The 17,132-nt window shown below is 40.9% G+C and overlaps 1 protein-coding gene across 1 annotated transcript in view; it reads right to left on the bottom strand.

The window, feature by feature from the left end:
- LOC143283047 (RING finger protein 17-like) overlaps nt 1–17,132 on the bottom strand; it is a 127,438-nt gene extending 110,306 nt beyond the window's left edge. The window contains exons 1-9 of the mRNA XM_076589052.1: nt 16,800–17,132; nt 14,500–14,636; nt 11,628–11,713; nt 10,736–10,812; nt 8,656–8,741; nt 5,842–5,915; nt 5,227–5,383; nt 3,883–3,963; nt 1,817–1,917 (exon numbers count right to left, since the gene is read on the bottom strand). Coding sequence (XP_076445167.1) covers nt 1,817–1,917; nt 3,883–3,963; nt 5,227–5,383; nt 5,842–5,915; nt 8,656–8,741; nt 10,736–10,812; nt 11,628–11,713; nt 14,500–14,636; nt 16,800–16,851 — 851 coding nt within the window. The 5' untranslated portion in view covers nt 16,852–17,132. The remainder of the gene's footprint in view (nt 1–1,816; nt 1,918–3,882; nt 3,964–5,226; nt 5,384–5,841; nt 5,916–8,655; nt 8,742–10,735; nt 10,813–11,627; nt 11,714–14,499; nt 14,637–16,799) is intronic.

The raw sequence follows: 17,132 nt of genomic DNA, 5'->3' as shown, positions 1-17,132 counted from the left end.
CGAGCAGACGACCAGTCAGTGACTTTGTCAGCGTGTGTGCGAGACAGGCCACACATCCCAGGCTGACCAATCATACTGTTCGATTGTGGAGTGACCCAGAATAGCGCACTCTGCTTGGCTAATCACAAAATCACGTGTACAGCGCATGATGGAATTTTACTTTCGGAGAATGCTATTCCATTCCTTCGTCTGAATCCGAATACGTTTTGTGTAGGAATGCGTGAGCATTCCTTTGTCCGGAGAGAGTTAACACCATGTCACATTTGCTCACAGTCACAGAACAGCACATATACAGACCAAAAAAAACCAACAACAAAAGCTCTGATTTCATCACGCAGACAACACTGGAGCTGATTTTGCCTCACTGCTGTGTGCCACACTCATCCCGCAACAGGAAGGAAGGTGGCAGAACGGTTAAGACACTTATCTGCCAATGCAATGTCTGAAAGGGTCTGAGTTTGATTCTCGCTATCGCCCTTTCTTCAAAGTTTGACTGGAAAATCAAACTGAGCATCAGGTCATTCCAATCAGATGATAAACCAAGGTCCCGTGTACAGCATGCACCTGGTGCACAGGAAAAGGACCCATGGCAACAAAAAAAAGTCCTCTGGCCAAATTCTGTAGAAGAAATCCACTATCATACGTATACCTTAACAAATATATATGCATGCATTCAAGGCCTGATAAGTGCGTTGGGATATGCTGCCCTCAGGCATCTGCTTAGCAAATGCAGTGTAGCTTATATGGATTTTTCTGAACGCAGTGACGCATACTTTTCAATAATTTTGTAATGCAGAGAATATTTTGGTTGGTTTTCCTGAACAAATACTGACAAATCAGGATCGTAGTTATGTCTGCCATTCCCATCCACACAACCCCACACAAAAAATGAGCAAATAAATAAAAAAGAAGATGCCAGATAAGAAAAACCCACTTCTGACCCATGGCAGAACAAAGATTTTTTTTCATTTGTTAGATGTTTGTTTATGTAAGTTTGTGCCTGCCTATGTGTGCGTAAGTGTTAGGGTAGCTGTTAGATAAACATGTATGTTAAAATGTATGTATGCAGTGTGTGTGTGTGTGTGTGTGTGTGTGTGTAGTCACATTTTGGTGTGTGTATGTAACATAGATATGATGTTTTATGTTAACAAAAGCGTTTTTGTAAAGCACCTAGAGCAGATTTCTGGATAGTGTGCTACATAAGTATCCATTATTATTATTATTATTATTATTATATTCTATTCAATAATTACAATGTATAAAGAACAGAAATACATTTCACGGGCAACAGATAACAAAGAAAGTAAGAACAAAAAGAAACTCAGTGCTGCAGACAACACTGTTGCATTAGAAACTCGTCACAGTATGTAACGGATGAATATGTGCATATTATGAAGGAAATAGCAACTTTGAGAATGTCTGCATCACTTGTCGATATATACATATATATATTATTCTAAATCTACACACACACACACACACACACAGAGAAAGAGAGAGAGAGAGAGAGATACAGATATATAATAATAATAGACAACAGATATGTCACAAGATAATTCGTTCAACAGGAGCAATTAAATCTTCAGTACACATACAAAAGCAACAATACTGGCATCAAGACAGTCACACATATAAGATATAACGGAGTACAAGTACAACACATCTTTTCAATAAAACAATCAACATCACAGGTTGTCTTCAACAAGCTTTTTGTATGGATACCATTTCACAACAAATTCAGATACTTTTGACCCCATGAAAAAACAACAACAAAAAAATTATTCAGTTTACATTTCTGACCACAGACATATCTGACCTGGCTTGCAGCAAAGAGTGCAGCCCCTGGAAATGAAGTTGCACCTCGTCCAACAGGCTGTTGGTGTCTACCTGTGCCATGGGCATCACGTTACTGATCACCTGCACACACACACACACACACACACACACACACCATACACACACACACACACACACCATACACACACACACACACCACACACACATCACCCATACATACATGTGGAGTGATGGCCTAGAGGTAACACGTCCGCCAAGGAAGCGAGAGAATCTGTGCGCGCTGGTTCGAATCACGGCACAGCCCCCGAAATTTTCTCCCCCTCCACTAGACCTTGAGTGGTGGTCTGGACGCTAGTCATTCGGATGAGACGATAAACCGAGGTCCCGTGTGCAGCATGCACTTAGCGCACGTAAAAGAACCCACGGCAACAAAAGGGTTGTTCCTGGCAAAATTCTGTAGAAAAATCCACTTCAATAGGAAAAACAAATAAAACTGCACACAGGAAAAAATACAAAAAAAAAAAACGGGTGGCGCTGTAGCATGGCGACACGCTCTCCCTGGGGAGAGCAGCCCGAATTTCACACAGAGAAATCTGTTGTGATAAAAAGAAATACAAATACAAATACACACACACCATACACATCACACACCATACACTCACACACCATACACACACACACACACACAAAGGGCAATGTATCACCTGTAAAGAGAATCAAACTATTCCTCCAGTCCTGTCTGCACAATCTGATGCTCTGAGGCAATGACAAGGGAGCACCAAATATCTCTGTAGGCTGCTGCCTGTGTCAGGCCTTGGCTCTCCACCTCAGTTACCAAAACTATCAGACATGTAACTACGCAGGAAAAGTTCACACTGATAATATCCATTAAATAACCTGGGTGCTCCTCTGGATCTTCTTAACCATGGGTGTGTGATGAAGACAGACGTGACAGCACTGATAAAAGCTAAACAAAGTAGACCAATCACAGAGGTAACTGGTCAGCACCCTGGACTAACTAGGCAGATGATGGTTCAAACCCCACAAGGCAGACTGCTGTTTGATGTTAAGTCCCTACTGTGAGATGTTTTGTCCCCAGCTGTTTGTCAAAAAGATAGGGCAGCAAACAGAAGAAGATTCTGCCATCGTCCCGAAAAGAAAGAAAAGACAAAAGAAAAAAGAAAAGAAAAAAGATCCGTGTTCAATTTTATGTACGGAAAAGCCCCGCGTAGAAAGATGAGAAGGAAGGAGTGAGAGGGGGAATAATTATATCAACGGGTAGTTCAGGTAATACCACTGTGGCTGATTGCATATTGAATGTCATGCGTGGGGGTGGTGGCTGTGTGTGGGGGAGTGGTGGTGGTGAGGGGGATAGTCAGATTTGCCCCCGATATAGATGTGTTCGTGCTTTGTCCATTTTGTGCATGAGTATGATTTTTTTTGTTTTGTTTTTTTTGATAGTCTGTGAGCATTAAATTTGTTCAAAACCCGCAAAAAAAAAGAAAAAGAAAAGACAAAAAAAAGAAAAAAAAAAAAAGAAAAGATGATTCTGCCTGAATTCAACGAACATGGGCATAGTAGGTTTCGTAACCGGAACTTCAGAAGCACAGGAAGCAAATCAAAGGGGTGCAGGGGTTATTCATTTTTAAATATATATTTCATTTCACTAGTACCTTAAAATGGCATGTTTTTTTCCCTGAATGTTTCCCTTTCACATGATGATTGATATATGTATATATACAACACAGATATCGAGGGTGTACAGATTTTTTGTTGTTTTGGTGGTGGTGTTTTTAATTTTCATATGTGTCTTAAATGTTCTATTTTTTCTTCACTTGAATGTTTTAGTACTCAAGAACAGATGTACAGGCTATTCACTTGTTTTTATTTCACTCACATATCTGATGACAAGCATTTGAATGAGCCAAAACAAAATTTTCTGTTTCAATTGTCTGAAACAGACAATAAAGTCTCTTGAATGTAACTGACACACTCAAACACACACCCACCCACTCATCCATGCTTCACACACCCACACACATGCACAAACCCACCAACTCCTCACCCACCATGGGTGGCACTGACCTGTTCTGCCTTCTCCAGTCTCCAGATGGTCTCCTGCACTCCCACCATGGCTGGCTCCATTTCAGACAGAGATTCTTTGTTCTGTGGGAACACACAGAGCCTCCAGCCAGTCAGTGAATGACCAGGGATCAGCGCAGGGTGGAGGGGAGGGGGTTGGTGGGGGGTGAGAAAACAATGGGTACAAAATGTACCCTTTTACACACACACACACAAAAAAAATCTCTATCATGACTTTAAGTGACTACAGAACCTTCACCAACACAACTTCTGGGTTCAAATCAACCTTGATACAATCCCAATTCACCACAGCCTTTCGACAGCTTTCAACCATGCATTCGACACAGCATCATCAAGAAGCATGGGTGGAAACTGAGGAAATAAAAGTATCTCCTTCACGTCCATAACATACAACATACATTTATGTACGCTTATAGTTGACTTCATCAAGTTTTTGTGCCTTATATTATTAGTAGTGGTAGTGGTTATTTTTTATTTTTTATGTATTCATCTATTATTTATTCACCCCCTTTTTTTTCTCAAGGCCTGACTAAGCGCGTTGGGTTATGCTGCTGGTCAGGCATCTGCTTGGCAGATGTGGTGCAGCGCACATGGATTTGCCCGAACGCAGTGACGCCTCCTTGAGCTACTGAAACTGAAACCATAAGATACAGTACTACTGTGCTGTTGCTCTAGACTGTCCCTTCCCAGTCCCATGTATCATCCTGTAGACAGACACCCAGCAAAGGAAGCCAGACTAATGACACACTGTGAGCAGAGACATGAAGGTGTGCAAGGATTCAGTCCGTGCACTGGGTGAACTCAACTGATGAGGGAGCAGCGTCATGACATAATATGTGACATTATTTCTCTCTCTCCCTCTCAGTACTCTTCATCTATACACATACTTACTCATGACAGGATGCAAACACAAAGGTACACACGATGCATACGCACACATTTGTACACACACACACACATGTGCACGCATACATCACGGAGTCCATTGCAAATAATGAAGACGTCAGTGACTCCAGAGATGAGAACGCAGCCCAATGGCAGACACACAAATGCAGCAGCAATGTGGCCAGGCACACACACACACACACACACACAAACACACATGCATAGATGTACACACACAGATATGCACACACACGCACACACACACACACACACTGCTGCTGCACACGCGCAAACATGCATGCACCCACACTTTCACTTACTTGCATGCGTACACAGTAATTTCTTTCCCCCTTCCCCTCGATTTTTTTCCTACCCTCACCTAATATCACTTACAGTGAAAAGACGTTAAACTAAATAACAAATGAACAAACACCCACACACCTTTTCCTCAAGTGTCTGTACATCGTGACCTTTGTGGTCGCCGACAATGACACAACGGGAGCAGATGGGCTGGTTGTCCTGGTTACAGAAGTACTCAATCTGACAGTGCTCGTGAGTGGTGCAGTTCCGTGCCCGTGATCTTTTGTGCAGCAGCAGTCTGCAAAGCACAGTCAGTGCACCTCTGCTTCAGCTGTCACACACACACAGACACACACTAACACACACACACATACACACCAGTCTCCCTTCACACATGACCTGGCAAAAGACACCTGAAAACACATCCCCTGTACTGTAAGATCTCTGAGATATCTCAAAGATATCTGAAAGCCAACACGTATTCCCGGAGTTGCTCAGACACACTGGCACAAAAAGCAAGTTTGCATGTGAACGTAAGACAGAAAACGATGAGAAACAAATACTGGAGGTGAGAGAGAGAGAGAGAGAGAGACAGAAAGAAAGAGAGAGAAAGACAGAGAAAGAGAAGGAGACAGAGACACACAGAGAGAGGGAGAAACAGAGAGGGAGAGACAGACAGAGATAGATGGCAGCTCTACCCTCCACCCCACACTCCCCGGTACCACAGACCAGACACTGGCTGTGCCCCATCCTCACCTGTCTGCCAGTGGCCCCCCTTCCTCCAGTGGTGAGGGCTGGTGCTTGGCCAGACTGTGCGAACTGGAGTGCACCTGAACACACACACACACACAAACACACACACTGTGGTACATGATGATACCAGAATCACACACACACACACATGCACACTCACACACACACACACTCACTCATTCAGTCTCACACACATAATCACTCACTCACACACACACACAAAGAGGTGTGTACCCCCAAGTCTTATCTATTTGGTACTACACACCTAAGAATGTATATTGGTGGGTGCTTTTTTTTTTTATAATAATTTTTTTAACCCCTTTCTGTGCCTTTCATAAACTAATTTTTCTGCCAACTTACATTGTTGGGCAGCCAAGGCAGTGTAAGCAACAGTATAGTAGAATGTTCACATCATCTAAGCAGCATTAAAGTATTATGTGCACAATGTTACACAACATGAAAGTAGAATGTGTACAATGTCAAAATAACAGTAAAGAGGAATGTACACATTATCAAAGCAACAGCAAAGTATAATGTGCACAAAGTTAACACAACATTAAAGTAGAATGTGTACAATGTCATAGTAACAGTAAAGTAGAATGTGCACATCGTCTAAGCAACAGTAAGTAGAATGCGGCACATCATCTACACATTGGTAAAGCAGAATGTACATATCAACTTAATGATTATGTCCAAGACCTATATTCATGTCTTAAACAGCAGAAGTTTTTTTTTTCCATAAAACATATGGGGCCTAACCCTTACTGTCACTACAACCCTGTTTTGGACATCTTGTGGTTTGCTCAATGGTTACAAAGTAAGCATGACTGATACTCTACCTGTGCTCACCAATTCATCTGAGTGAAAACACAAAAACAATAATTTTGTAATAACCACCTTTTCCTTTAACCTTCGCTGGCTATCGTGGGTCGTACATGACCCAGAAGGGTACAAAAACACAAATATCTCAGCCAATTCTTAATATTTTTCTACGAAATTTCAGAAATGCTTCCTACACCTAAAAGGCCAACTTTTGCCAAAAAATGAAAAAAAATTCATTAATTAGTTAATGAGTAATTAAAGGTGGCGTTTTAACTACACACGGTCGCTTGTGTATGACCCATGCTTTTTAAAGAGGAAAAAACATGGTCACCCCTCGAAAACTCGTGTGGGTCATGCACAACCCATACCTTTTTAATAGTGATTTCAGAAAGTTTAATTTGCAATTAGTGAAGGAAAATAAAGAAGTTTTACTTTCAATAGCCTCACTACCCCACTACTCTCCCTCTACCCCCCCCCTCCTCCCCCCGTCCCTTTCGCCTGTCTTCAGCTATAACCCCCTTCCATCCCTTTCTCTAACAGCATGTACCTGTGTGACTGAATATCTTTGATTGTGTGTGAATAGGATGCTATGAGTCATATCTCTCTCTCTCTCTCTCTCCCTGTCTCAGTCTCTCTCTCTCTATCTATCTATCTATCTGTGTGTGCATAAGTAGGGTTTGTATGTATGTGCATGTGGTGTTATGCGTTTGTGTGTGTGATCAGTTGTGTGTGCGTGTGAGTGTGTTTGTGGAGTGATGGCCTAGAGGTAACGCGTCCACCTAGGAAGTGAGAGAATCTGAGCACGCTGGTTCGAATCACGGCTCAGCCGCTGATATTTTCTCCCCCTCCACTAGACCATGAGTGGTGGTCTGGACGCTAGTCATTCGGATGAGACGATAAACCGAGGTCCCGTGTGCAGCATGCACTTAGCGCACGTAAAAGAACCCATGGCAACCAAAGGGTTGTTCCTGGCCAAATTCTGTACAAAAATCCACTTTGACAGGAAAAACAAATAAAACTGCACGCAGGGGAAAAAAAAAAAAAAGGGGGTGGCGCTGTAGTGTAGCGACACGCTCTCCCTGGGGAGAGCAGCCCGAATTTCACACAGAGAAATCTGTTGTGATAAAAAGAAATACAAATACAAATACAAAATGTGTGTGTGTGTGTGAATGCATAAGCATGTGTTTCTTCTGAGTGTATGTGTTTGTGTGAGTCTGTGTGTGCGTGTGCGAGCGCATGTGTGTGTAATCAGTTGTTACGATATGTTTTCCTTTTCTATATTTTGTTATAAGCTTTGGAGGAATATACTGGTTTTCGTCTCTTTACAAAGTATGGGTCGTGCACGACCCACACAAGCTTTCGAGGAATATACAGGTTTTTGTCTCTTTAAAAGGTATGGGTCGTGGACGACCCACATGAGCTTCCGTGTGTAGTCAAAAGCAACAGCCAGCAAAGGTTTAAGCTGCTGCATAATTCAGCTTTACATCAGCAGCTCAACTGATAGGCAAAGTCATCAACTGTTCCAAAACTGGTCACAAAAAGAAAGATGAAATCACACGTCACAGATCTGACATAATGAAGTGCTGATTGGGGTCAAAATGTTTATGCTGTATATGCTTTTATGCTGGATGAACTAATATCATACATACCATGCTCAGTGATGTAAACTGTGTGAATACAAAATCAAAATAAATAGATAAACAAATACAAAACAACTTTAAAACAATAAAATGGAGCAAACAGATTTTTTTTTTTTGAATGATGTGCGCATCACCATTTTAATACTCAATCTAACAATTACATAAAGCCAAGACACACATTCATATATCCACATACATCTGTCATAAAATGCAGCATGCTAAAGTAAGAAGAGTTACTAAAGTAAATAATCATATTCAATCATATATACGCATTCATACTCACATACTTCTCAGACTTAAAGCGTGTGAATATAGATGCATATGCGAGTGGAGTGAGAGTGGGAAGTGGAGTTACCCTGTCAAAGCAGAAGATGCACAGAACGCTGTCACACTTGAGGCACTGGCAGTGGGCAGACGTCTGGCACTCCACACAGTTTGTGCCTGACACACACACACATCACAAAACACTGCTCACTTCATGACATTACAGTTTCACAAGCAGATCACAGGTAACTTGTGTGTATAAGCGTTGGGCAATTTCTATCTTTGTTTTGCTGCACCTGATGCAATTTCTCTTTGTGATATCATAAAGAAAAGTTATTCTCTTTGTTTTTGTTTTTTTTACCTCATCGTTACAGACAAATGGTTCCACTTCCAACACATGGAACAGAACTCATCTCCGTCATCTTCCGTTGCTTATAGTTATAGCCCATTCAACTATACTGGGCCATATCAGTGCTGAAAAATGTAAATATTAATTCCACAGAACATAAACAAACAAAAAACAATAAAACAAACAAAAGAAAAACCCAGAAAAGCAAATTACGCACAAGTTCAGTCACATTCAAGAACATAAACCATGGACATGCCTCTGATGTTGACCATTCCTTCAATTTCTCATCAGACCATGAAAAAAAAAACCCAACTAAAAGTAATCATTACAAGAATCTGAACATGAACATTAGAAAGGTTTCAGGTCCCATGGTCTTTCATGGGCACTGGTGCAGTGATTTCACATCCACTGTGTCCAGGGCGCAGCACAGGAAGGCAGGGCCCAATCCTCTCCTGCTGTTTTAAACCTTCCCCATGTGAAGTCAGGTACCCATGTGAAGTCAGGTACCCACTCACACATGGGTGGGGTGAGGAAAATCAAGAGTAACATGCCTGTCCCAAAGACCCAGCACCATGCTGATGCAGGGCCCAGAACCCTGATCACTGGTGAACACAGGATCACAAGTCCAACGCCTTACCTTCTTCTTCTGCGTTCACTCGTATGCACACGAGTGGGCTTTCACGTGTATGACCGTTTTTACCCCGCCATGCAGGCAGCCATACTCCGTTTTCGGGGGTGTGCATGCTGGGTATGTTCTTGTTTCCATAACACACCGAACGCTGACATGGATTACAGGATCTTTAACGTGCGTATTTGATCTTCTGCTTGCATATACACATGAAGGGGGTTCAGGCACTAGCAGGTCTGCACATATTTGACCTGGGAGATCGTAAAAATCTCCACCCTTTACCCACCAGGCGCCGTCACCGTGATTTGAACCCGGGACCCTCAGATTGACAGTCCAACGCTTTAACCACTCGGCTATTGCGCCCGTCCAACGCCTTACCAATTCTGCAATGCCTTCTCCAATTTCCAGTCAGATGACTTGGAAAAAAAAGAAAAAAAAAGATTAACCTGAAAACACTGAATCTGGACATAAATAAGATTTTAAACAATACAGAAAATTATGCACAATAACACACATACAAAATAAGAAAATAGCCATCATGCACTTTAAACATTCTAGGCACAAAAAAGAATACAACATGCTGAGAGTGCCCAATTATCAAGTCCAGAACAAGACACAAAATATTCAAGACTTTCTAGAAAAACAACAAAACATGAATTAACCAGATAGGCAAAGAATAAGAAAGGAAGAGATGAGAAAAAAATAAAAGAAATTAAGAAGGTGACAGAAAAGAGGAAATTACTAGCCCAGATTTTCCTGAAGGTAGGGATAATTGAATAAGAAACATTTCTTATTCAATTATCACATCATATAAAGGGCAGAAACACATTTTTACAAACAGATAATAACAACAGCAAAGGGAAGACAACAAAAACAACAAAAAGCTCAGTATAACAGACAACAGTGTTGCATTCTGGTCCCAGCAAATAACGGATAGGTACATATGCATATTACGTGGATTAAAAAACAGAACACGCACATAATCACCATTGTTACTGGGTATACTATTATCATAGTATACTCAAAGAGCCAAAGGTATCCCCAGGGAGGGTGGGAGGAAGGGTGTGTGTGGAAGGGTGGACCTGGAAAGCGCATGTGACCAACTCAAGCCTGAAAAGAAAATGGGACATCACTGACACCTCACTGAAACTACCCATGGCTGGTCTGCCAGACAAAATGTCACATCACACTGACCTTTCTTGGCAGCGTCTCCAGAGGCTGTCGGCTTTTTCCTGTCCTTTGTTCTGCCAGCAAAGATCTTGTCGCTCAGTCTGAAAACCACACGTGTAACAGGAATCATTATTTATTTGCCATTCCCCACATTAACACATTTCCATCAATGCAAGTAGTTAAGGTATGACCTGCATATATTTGTGATGTGCAAAAACACAAACAGCATGTAAACCTTTTATGTGAAATAAAGTCTACATTACTTTCTTCTATTCTTCACACAACTTTAAACAAAATAACCATCAAACTTGTTTTCTGAAATCTCCCTCTGGTACTTGATGACAATACCATGTTCATATGTTTCACAAGAAACCAGCAACAAGTCAAGATCCCTGAAACATGTACACAAGTATCCAAAGTCGCCACCTGGCTGAAAAATAACCGTTATAGGGGTGGCCTACTGGCATTGCACATCGAAAAGAAGCAAGAGTCTACAAGTTTGAGTCCAGTACACAGTCTGGGATTTTCAGTCACCCCTTCTACTAGATCTTGAGTGGTGGTCTGGATGCTATTCTTTCAGATGAGATGATAAATCGAGGTTCCATGCACAGCATGGACTTATCACATGCAAAAGAACCCACACCAATGAAAGGGTTGTCCTTGGCAAACCTTCTGTAGAAAAATCCACTTTGACAGTAAAACAGATACACCTGCAGACATGACAAAAGAAGAAAAGAAATCATAAAGGGTGGCACCGCGCTGTGGCAACCCACTCTACCCTGAGAGAGCAGTCCCAATTTCACACAGAGAGAAGTCTGTGACAAAAACTGATACAACACAACACGATACAATACAGTGTACAAGTAAAGAGGTAGATGTGTGCAGATCAAGCCACACACTGTCGACCCAAACTCACTGGTCCAGCTGCATGCGTCGTGACCACATCAGACCCACGGTGTACAGGTCAGGACTGATGCCCTTAGGGCCCTGTCTGGTCCTTTTCTGGAAATCACAACACACAACATACATAACCACCCGCTGTCACAATGCACAGGTAAAAGGAAAGGGGGAAAATAACACACACACACACACACACACACACACACACACCAGGGTTCAAATTACGCGGGTTCCCAGGTGCAAATGCTATGAAAAGTTGGCTCGGGCACAACAAATTTTCTGTTGAGAGTGCCCGGTTGGCATTCAAAAATTGATAGAGGTGAAAGAAAATTAATTAAAAGACACACCAAGAAAGCAAGCTCGAACGTGGTCGATCGAAATGTAAAGTGTCAACTGCTGCAGTTCGCTTCGTGGAGCAGCATCTTTGCACGACAGCGATTGGATGTTGACGTTCATGGCATGTTAGCGATGAACGATGTTTCTCATCTTCAATGTTAAAAGAACAGGCCCGTAGGGTTCAGGCCTGTGGACATTTTGAATGCGATTTCCAAACATCGACACAAATGCAAATTATGACTCAATCAAAGATTTTATTTCATTTTATTATGCTGGCACCCAACACCACAATTGGGCACTCAAATGTTTTGTCCAGAGTGCCCGACTGGCACTCAAAAAAAAGAGAGCTAAATTCGAACCATGCACACACACATACAAAGAGTTGATGAGAAAGAAAAAAAAATCAAAGTATCAGAGAGACACTGTGTGTTGCACAAACATTCTAATTAAGAACAAAGCAGGAAGATTAAAGCAAACCACAGATTTAACAACAGCAAGCTCTTGTGAGAGGCAGACTGTGAGAAACTGTGTGTGTGTGTGTGTGTGTGTGTGTGTGTTTTGAGTGTGTGTGAAAGTATGTGTGTGCATCTGTATGCATGCATGCATGCATGCAAGCAAGCAAGCATTTGTGCCTGTATGTGAGTGTGTGTGTGTGTGTATGTATGTGTGTGTGTGTGTGAAAGAGAGAGAGAGAGAGAGAGAGAGAGAGAGAGAGAGAGAGAGAGAGACAATCAGAAAGAAACAGAGAAAGAGAGATTGTGTGTGTGCAATTGTGTGTGTGTGTGTGTGTGTGTGTGTGTGTTGTGTGTGTTTTGTGTGTGTGTGTGTGTGTGTGTGTGTGTGTGTGTGTGTGTGTGTGTGAGTGTGTGTGAGTGTAAAAATGTATGTGGAGTTGCATCTATGTCTGTATATGCCAGTGTGTAACTGTGTATATTTAATAAACAAATTAAAAAAAAATGTCTATACATATGAAAATGTGTTACAGAATTTCTTTAAAATTGATCAATGAGTGAATTATTACACCAATTTATATGTTTAAAAACATCTATACTCACCACCTGTTTTATGTATAAAAAAAAAAAGGAAAGAAATGTCTAAAGATTAATTCTCCCATATGGTACAAGTTTTACCATGGCTAAAATAAAATGATAAAACAGTACCATTATGGTGATTACCATTTTCCCTCAATTAAAACTGTGCTCTTGATTTACTGGCTTCTCCCATCTTAACCATACCACAGTGCATCAAACATCCAGTATTTCTTTATCCATTTGACTGGAAATCATCTGAGCATCTACAGGCTCACACCACACAATCTCTCATTCCACACTTCAGCCCAATGCACACAAAAACATGACAAAAACTAAGTTGTACTTAAATATGAAAATATAAGTCATATCAAGCCGACTACATACAAGAAAGTAACATTCACACACAGTGTGCCCCCCTCGCCCCCCCCCCTCCCCCCCACACACACTTGGTTCATAGTCATACATCCTTCCCCTTTCACTTGCTGTGTGATCACTCTCTCGTCATCACCACCACAGAAGGCATACACACCCTCTCTCAATTACTTCCTCTGACTGAACACCCCCACCCTGGCTCTGGAAACACGGGGGAAATAGCCACCCCACTACACAGTGAAACCTATGTGTGTTAAACAAGGGGGGGGATTAACCACCCTACACAGTGCAAAGTGAAACCAGTGTGCGTGCAACAAGGACAAATTACTACGCTACACAGTACGCCATGAAACCTATGTGTATGCTACGAGGGGGAAATAACCATACCTACACGGTACATAGTGAAACCTGTGTGTGTGCACCTAGGGGGAAATAACAACCCTACACAGTACAAGGTGAAACCTGTGTGTGTGCAACAAAGGGGAAATAGCCACCCTACACACTGTGCTGTAAAACTTGTGTGCATGCAAAATATGAGAAATAACCACCCCACAACACAGTGAAACCTGTGTGCATTCAACAAGGGGGAAATAACCACCCTACACACACAGTACACAGTGAAACCTGTGTGCATGAAACAAGTGAGAAATAACCACCCTACACACAGTACAAAGTGAAACCTGTGTGCATGAAACAAGAGGGAAATAACCACCCTACACAGTACACAGTGAAACCTATGTGCATGCAAATAGGAGGAATAACCACCCAACCACACAGTACATTGTGAAATCTGTCTGCATTCAACAAGGGAGAACACACAGTACACAGTGAAACCTGTGTGCGTTCAACAAGGGAGAAATAACCACCCTACACACAGTACACAGCGAAACCTGTGTGCATTCAACAAGGGAGAAATAACCACCCTACACACAGTACACAGTGAAACCTGTATGCGAACACCCTGCAGACAGTACACAGTGAAACCTGTATGCGAACACCCTGCACACAGTACACAGTGAAACTTGTGTGCATTCAACAAGTGAGAAATAACTACCCTGCACACAGTACACAATGAAACCAGAGTGCATTCAACAAGGGAGAAATAACCACCACCCCAAACAGTATGCAGTGAAACCTGTGTGCTGGTACCTGGCACATGGGACACTGGATGTCTTCCTGGGTGGATTTACACTTGCGAACACACGGCCCACAGAAGGAGTGACCGCAGTGCAACAGCAGTGGGTATTTCCCATAGTCCCGCTGGGTCCTCTGACCAACAGCATTTTCTGGGGGAAAAAAAACATGACCAGCATCACTTAAATCTATGTAACACCTTCCAAGGTATAATGTGAGATAAGTCTGTATCATTCTCTCTTCATTTCACTAGTCATTCGTGACTTAAAATCTGAAAATATGAAAGTGTTATGTAGTGTGTATATGTATGAGTGTGTGCGAGTGTGTGTGTGTGTGTGTGTGTGTGTGTGTGTGTGTGTGTGTGTCCGTTCGTATGCGTATGTGTGCATACAAGAAATAAGCCTCGGTTTTTAAAATGGCACAAGTTTGCACCATCTCCAGAATTTGAATTTCCTAGAGTTACAACATACAGAAATGTAAAAACAGAATCAGATTCTACCAAAACCCCAGGATTGATGATTTATATTCCCTCTGTCTTTTCTTGCTAAAGTACAAAAAATATAACTTTTTTATATGGTGACTTATCATCCACTTTGATAGTAAAACAAATATGCTTATAAGGAGAAAAAATAAACATTGGGTGGTACTGCACTGCGACAATGCACTCTTCCCAGGGAGAGTAGACTAAATTTCACATACATAATTCCGTTGAGAAAAAAAAGTGATTAATTATAATGCCAGACTTTTTTTTTTCCAGTTGAGTAATATCATTTATATATTAAACAGTAATGTAGTCCAATGGGTGACTTTAACTCACATAACCTTCAATCTTAAAAGCATAGGTGTGAGACTAGTTGACCTGCCACAACCGAAAAAGCCAATTTTTGTTAATTTTGTTCATTCCCCAAATGCAAAATTTCAGACCCATCCAATGAGGTGAAAACTAACCCAGGTTCATGTTCTTATTCCTTTTCTAGTTCACCACAACATCAGTTTGTTCATGACTATGTGTCATGACTGGCTTATGGTACTTTTCATGTTTCCATAACCAATTTAACTTTAAAATAGATTACAGGGTACTCAGTGTTTATCTGATCCACACAACAGTTTATATTAAGTGTATTTGATATCTGACATTTAAATATTCACATTAACTTGATTAAGGGGATCAAAGTACGATCAAGTTTGCATATCTGTATATCTAAATGGAAGATTGTATAAACCTTCAACTTCACTCACTATGTGCTGCTGGGATTTGGTCCTAAAACCTTTAACATTGAAAACTTGATTCTGCAACAGTAAGCTGACTTGATCACTTGACTTTTATTTCCATCAATCACACAATGTTTAAATTAAAGTTGTATTCTTTATTGAACAATGTTAACATTATTTTAGATGGCATCAAACTCCAATGGAAGGTTAATAATGTTACTCCACTTCAAAAGAATATGTAGCTTTATGTGTTAACTTTTGACTAATTACAAAAAATTGGACATTTGTGTTGTTTGAGAAATCTGAGTACCAGGCTTGAGGTCAAATTCCGGCAGTGTTAATTGGTGATGGATGAAGATTTTTCCAATCTCAATTATCAAGAAAAGTACTGACTGCTTGTGTTTGAAACTCAGTGTTTATGTGCATACAGAACAACCAATGTACTAAAATATTGTCCATATTTCAATTTGGTGAATAATGGAAACAAACAAAAAAGAATTAGGGCAATATCCACATTTCTTCCACTGTGTTCTTTCCATTCAGTTTCGTTGCGAAGATGGAAAATTGTAAATTTGTTTAAATAATATTGTAATATATAATTATACTCTACATTCCCTGTTAGGAGATGCGAAGAAGGCCAGTGGGTATATATTACAAGGTTATCAGTTTACAACTTTTTCCATTGTATAAATGTAAAAGTACAGGTGAAGAAATGTGAATATTGCCATAATAAGCATGCACAAACAATGACAAACATATTTGCTTGTCAATGTTGACTGTAAAAAAAAAGAGAGGGAAATATTTTATCTTATTTTATTGATTACCACAATCAATTTACTTTCGCTTTCTGATTTGTAATTCAAATTCCACTCCTTTTGGGAGGATGAACCATGCCATTATTTCATTATTTCAACAAAACGAGTGAATATGGTGTGTGGCCTGAATGTTCAAGGTTGTCATGAGGATGTTTTCCTTTCGGTTTCTGAAACCGAATAATGAAACCACATATGAAACCACCGACTAACGACACGTTCTTTACACCACTGACAGTCCTCAAAAAAAAAAGAATGTACTTCCTTTGCAAACAAAAATTGATTACTAACCTCCCCCTAGTAAATATGATGTATTGCAACGGGAACAAGTTGGAGGTTTCATGACCCAAGAAAGTAACTGACTCTATTCCTGTCGTCTGTTAGTGTTGTCAGAAAAGCCCAACTTTCCGTTTCCAAAAGCGGGAATTCATATCATGGAACGGAGATTTGAGAAAGTTTAATCAAATACAATAATAAGTAGTAAAAAAAAATCGTAGCGTCTGGCTTCGTTCAAAATATAGGTCACTCTAATTGTGAACCATCTTTGACGAGGTAAAAATAATGCAAAACCGATTTTTCTCCCAAAGACATTATTTTTTCCACAAAAAAGGACACACGAGGAAG

Source organism: Babylonia areolata, chromosome 6, assembly GCF_041734735.1.
Source record: "Babylonia areolata isolate BAREFJ2019XMU chromosome 6, ASM4173473v1, whole genome shotgun sequence".
In the NCBI taxonomy this organism is placed as follows: Eukaryota; Metazoa; Mollusca; class Gastropoda; order Neogastropoda; family Buccinidae; genus Babylonia; species Babylonia areolata.
Note: the sequence above shows the minus strand (reverse complement) of the source record. Positions and strands in the feature narration are given on the sequence as shown.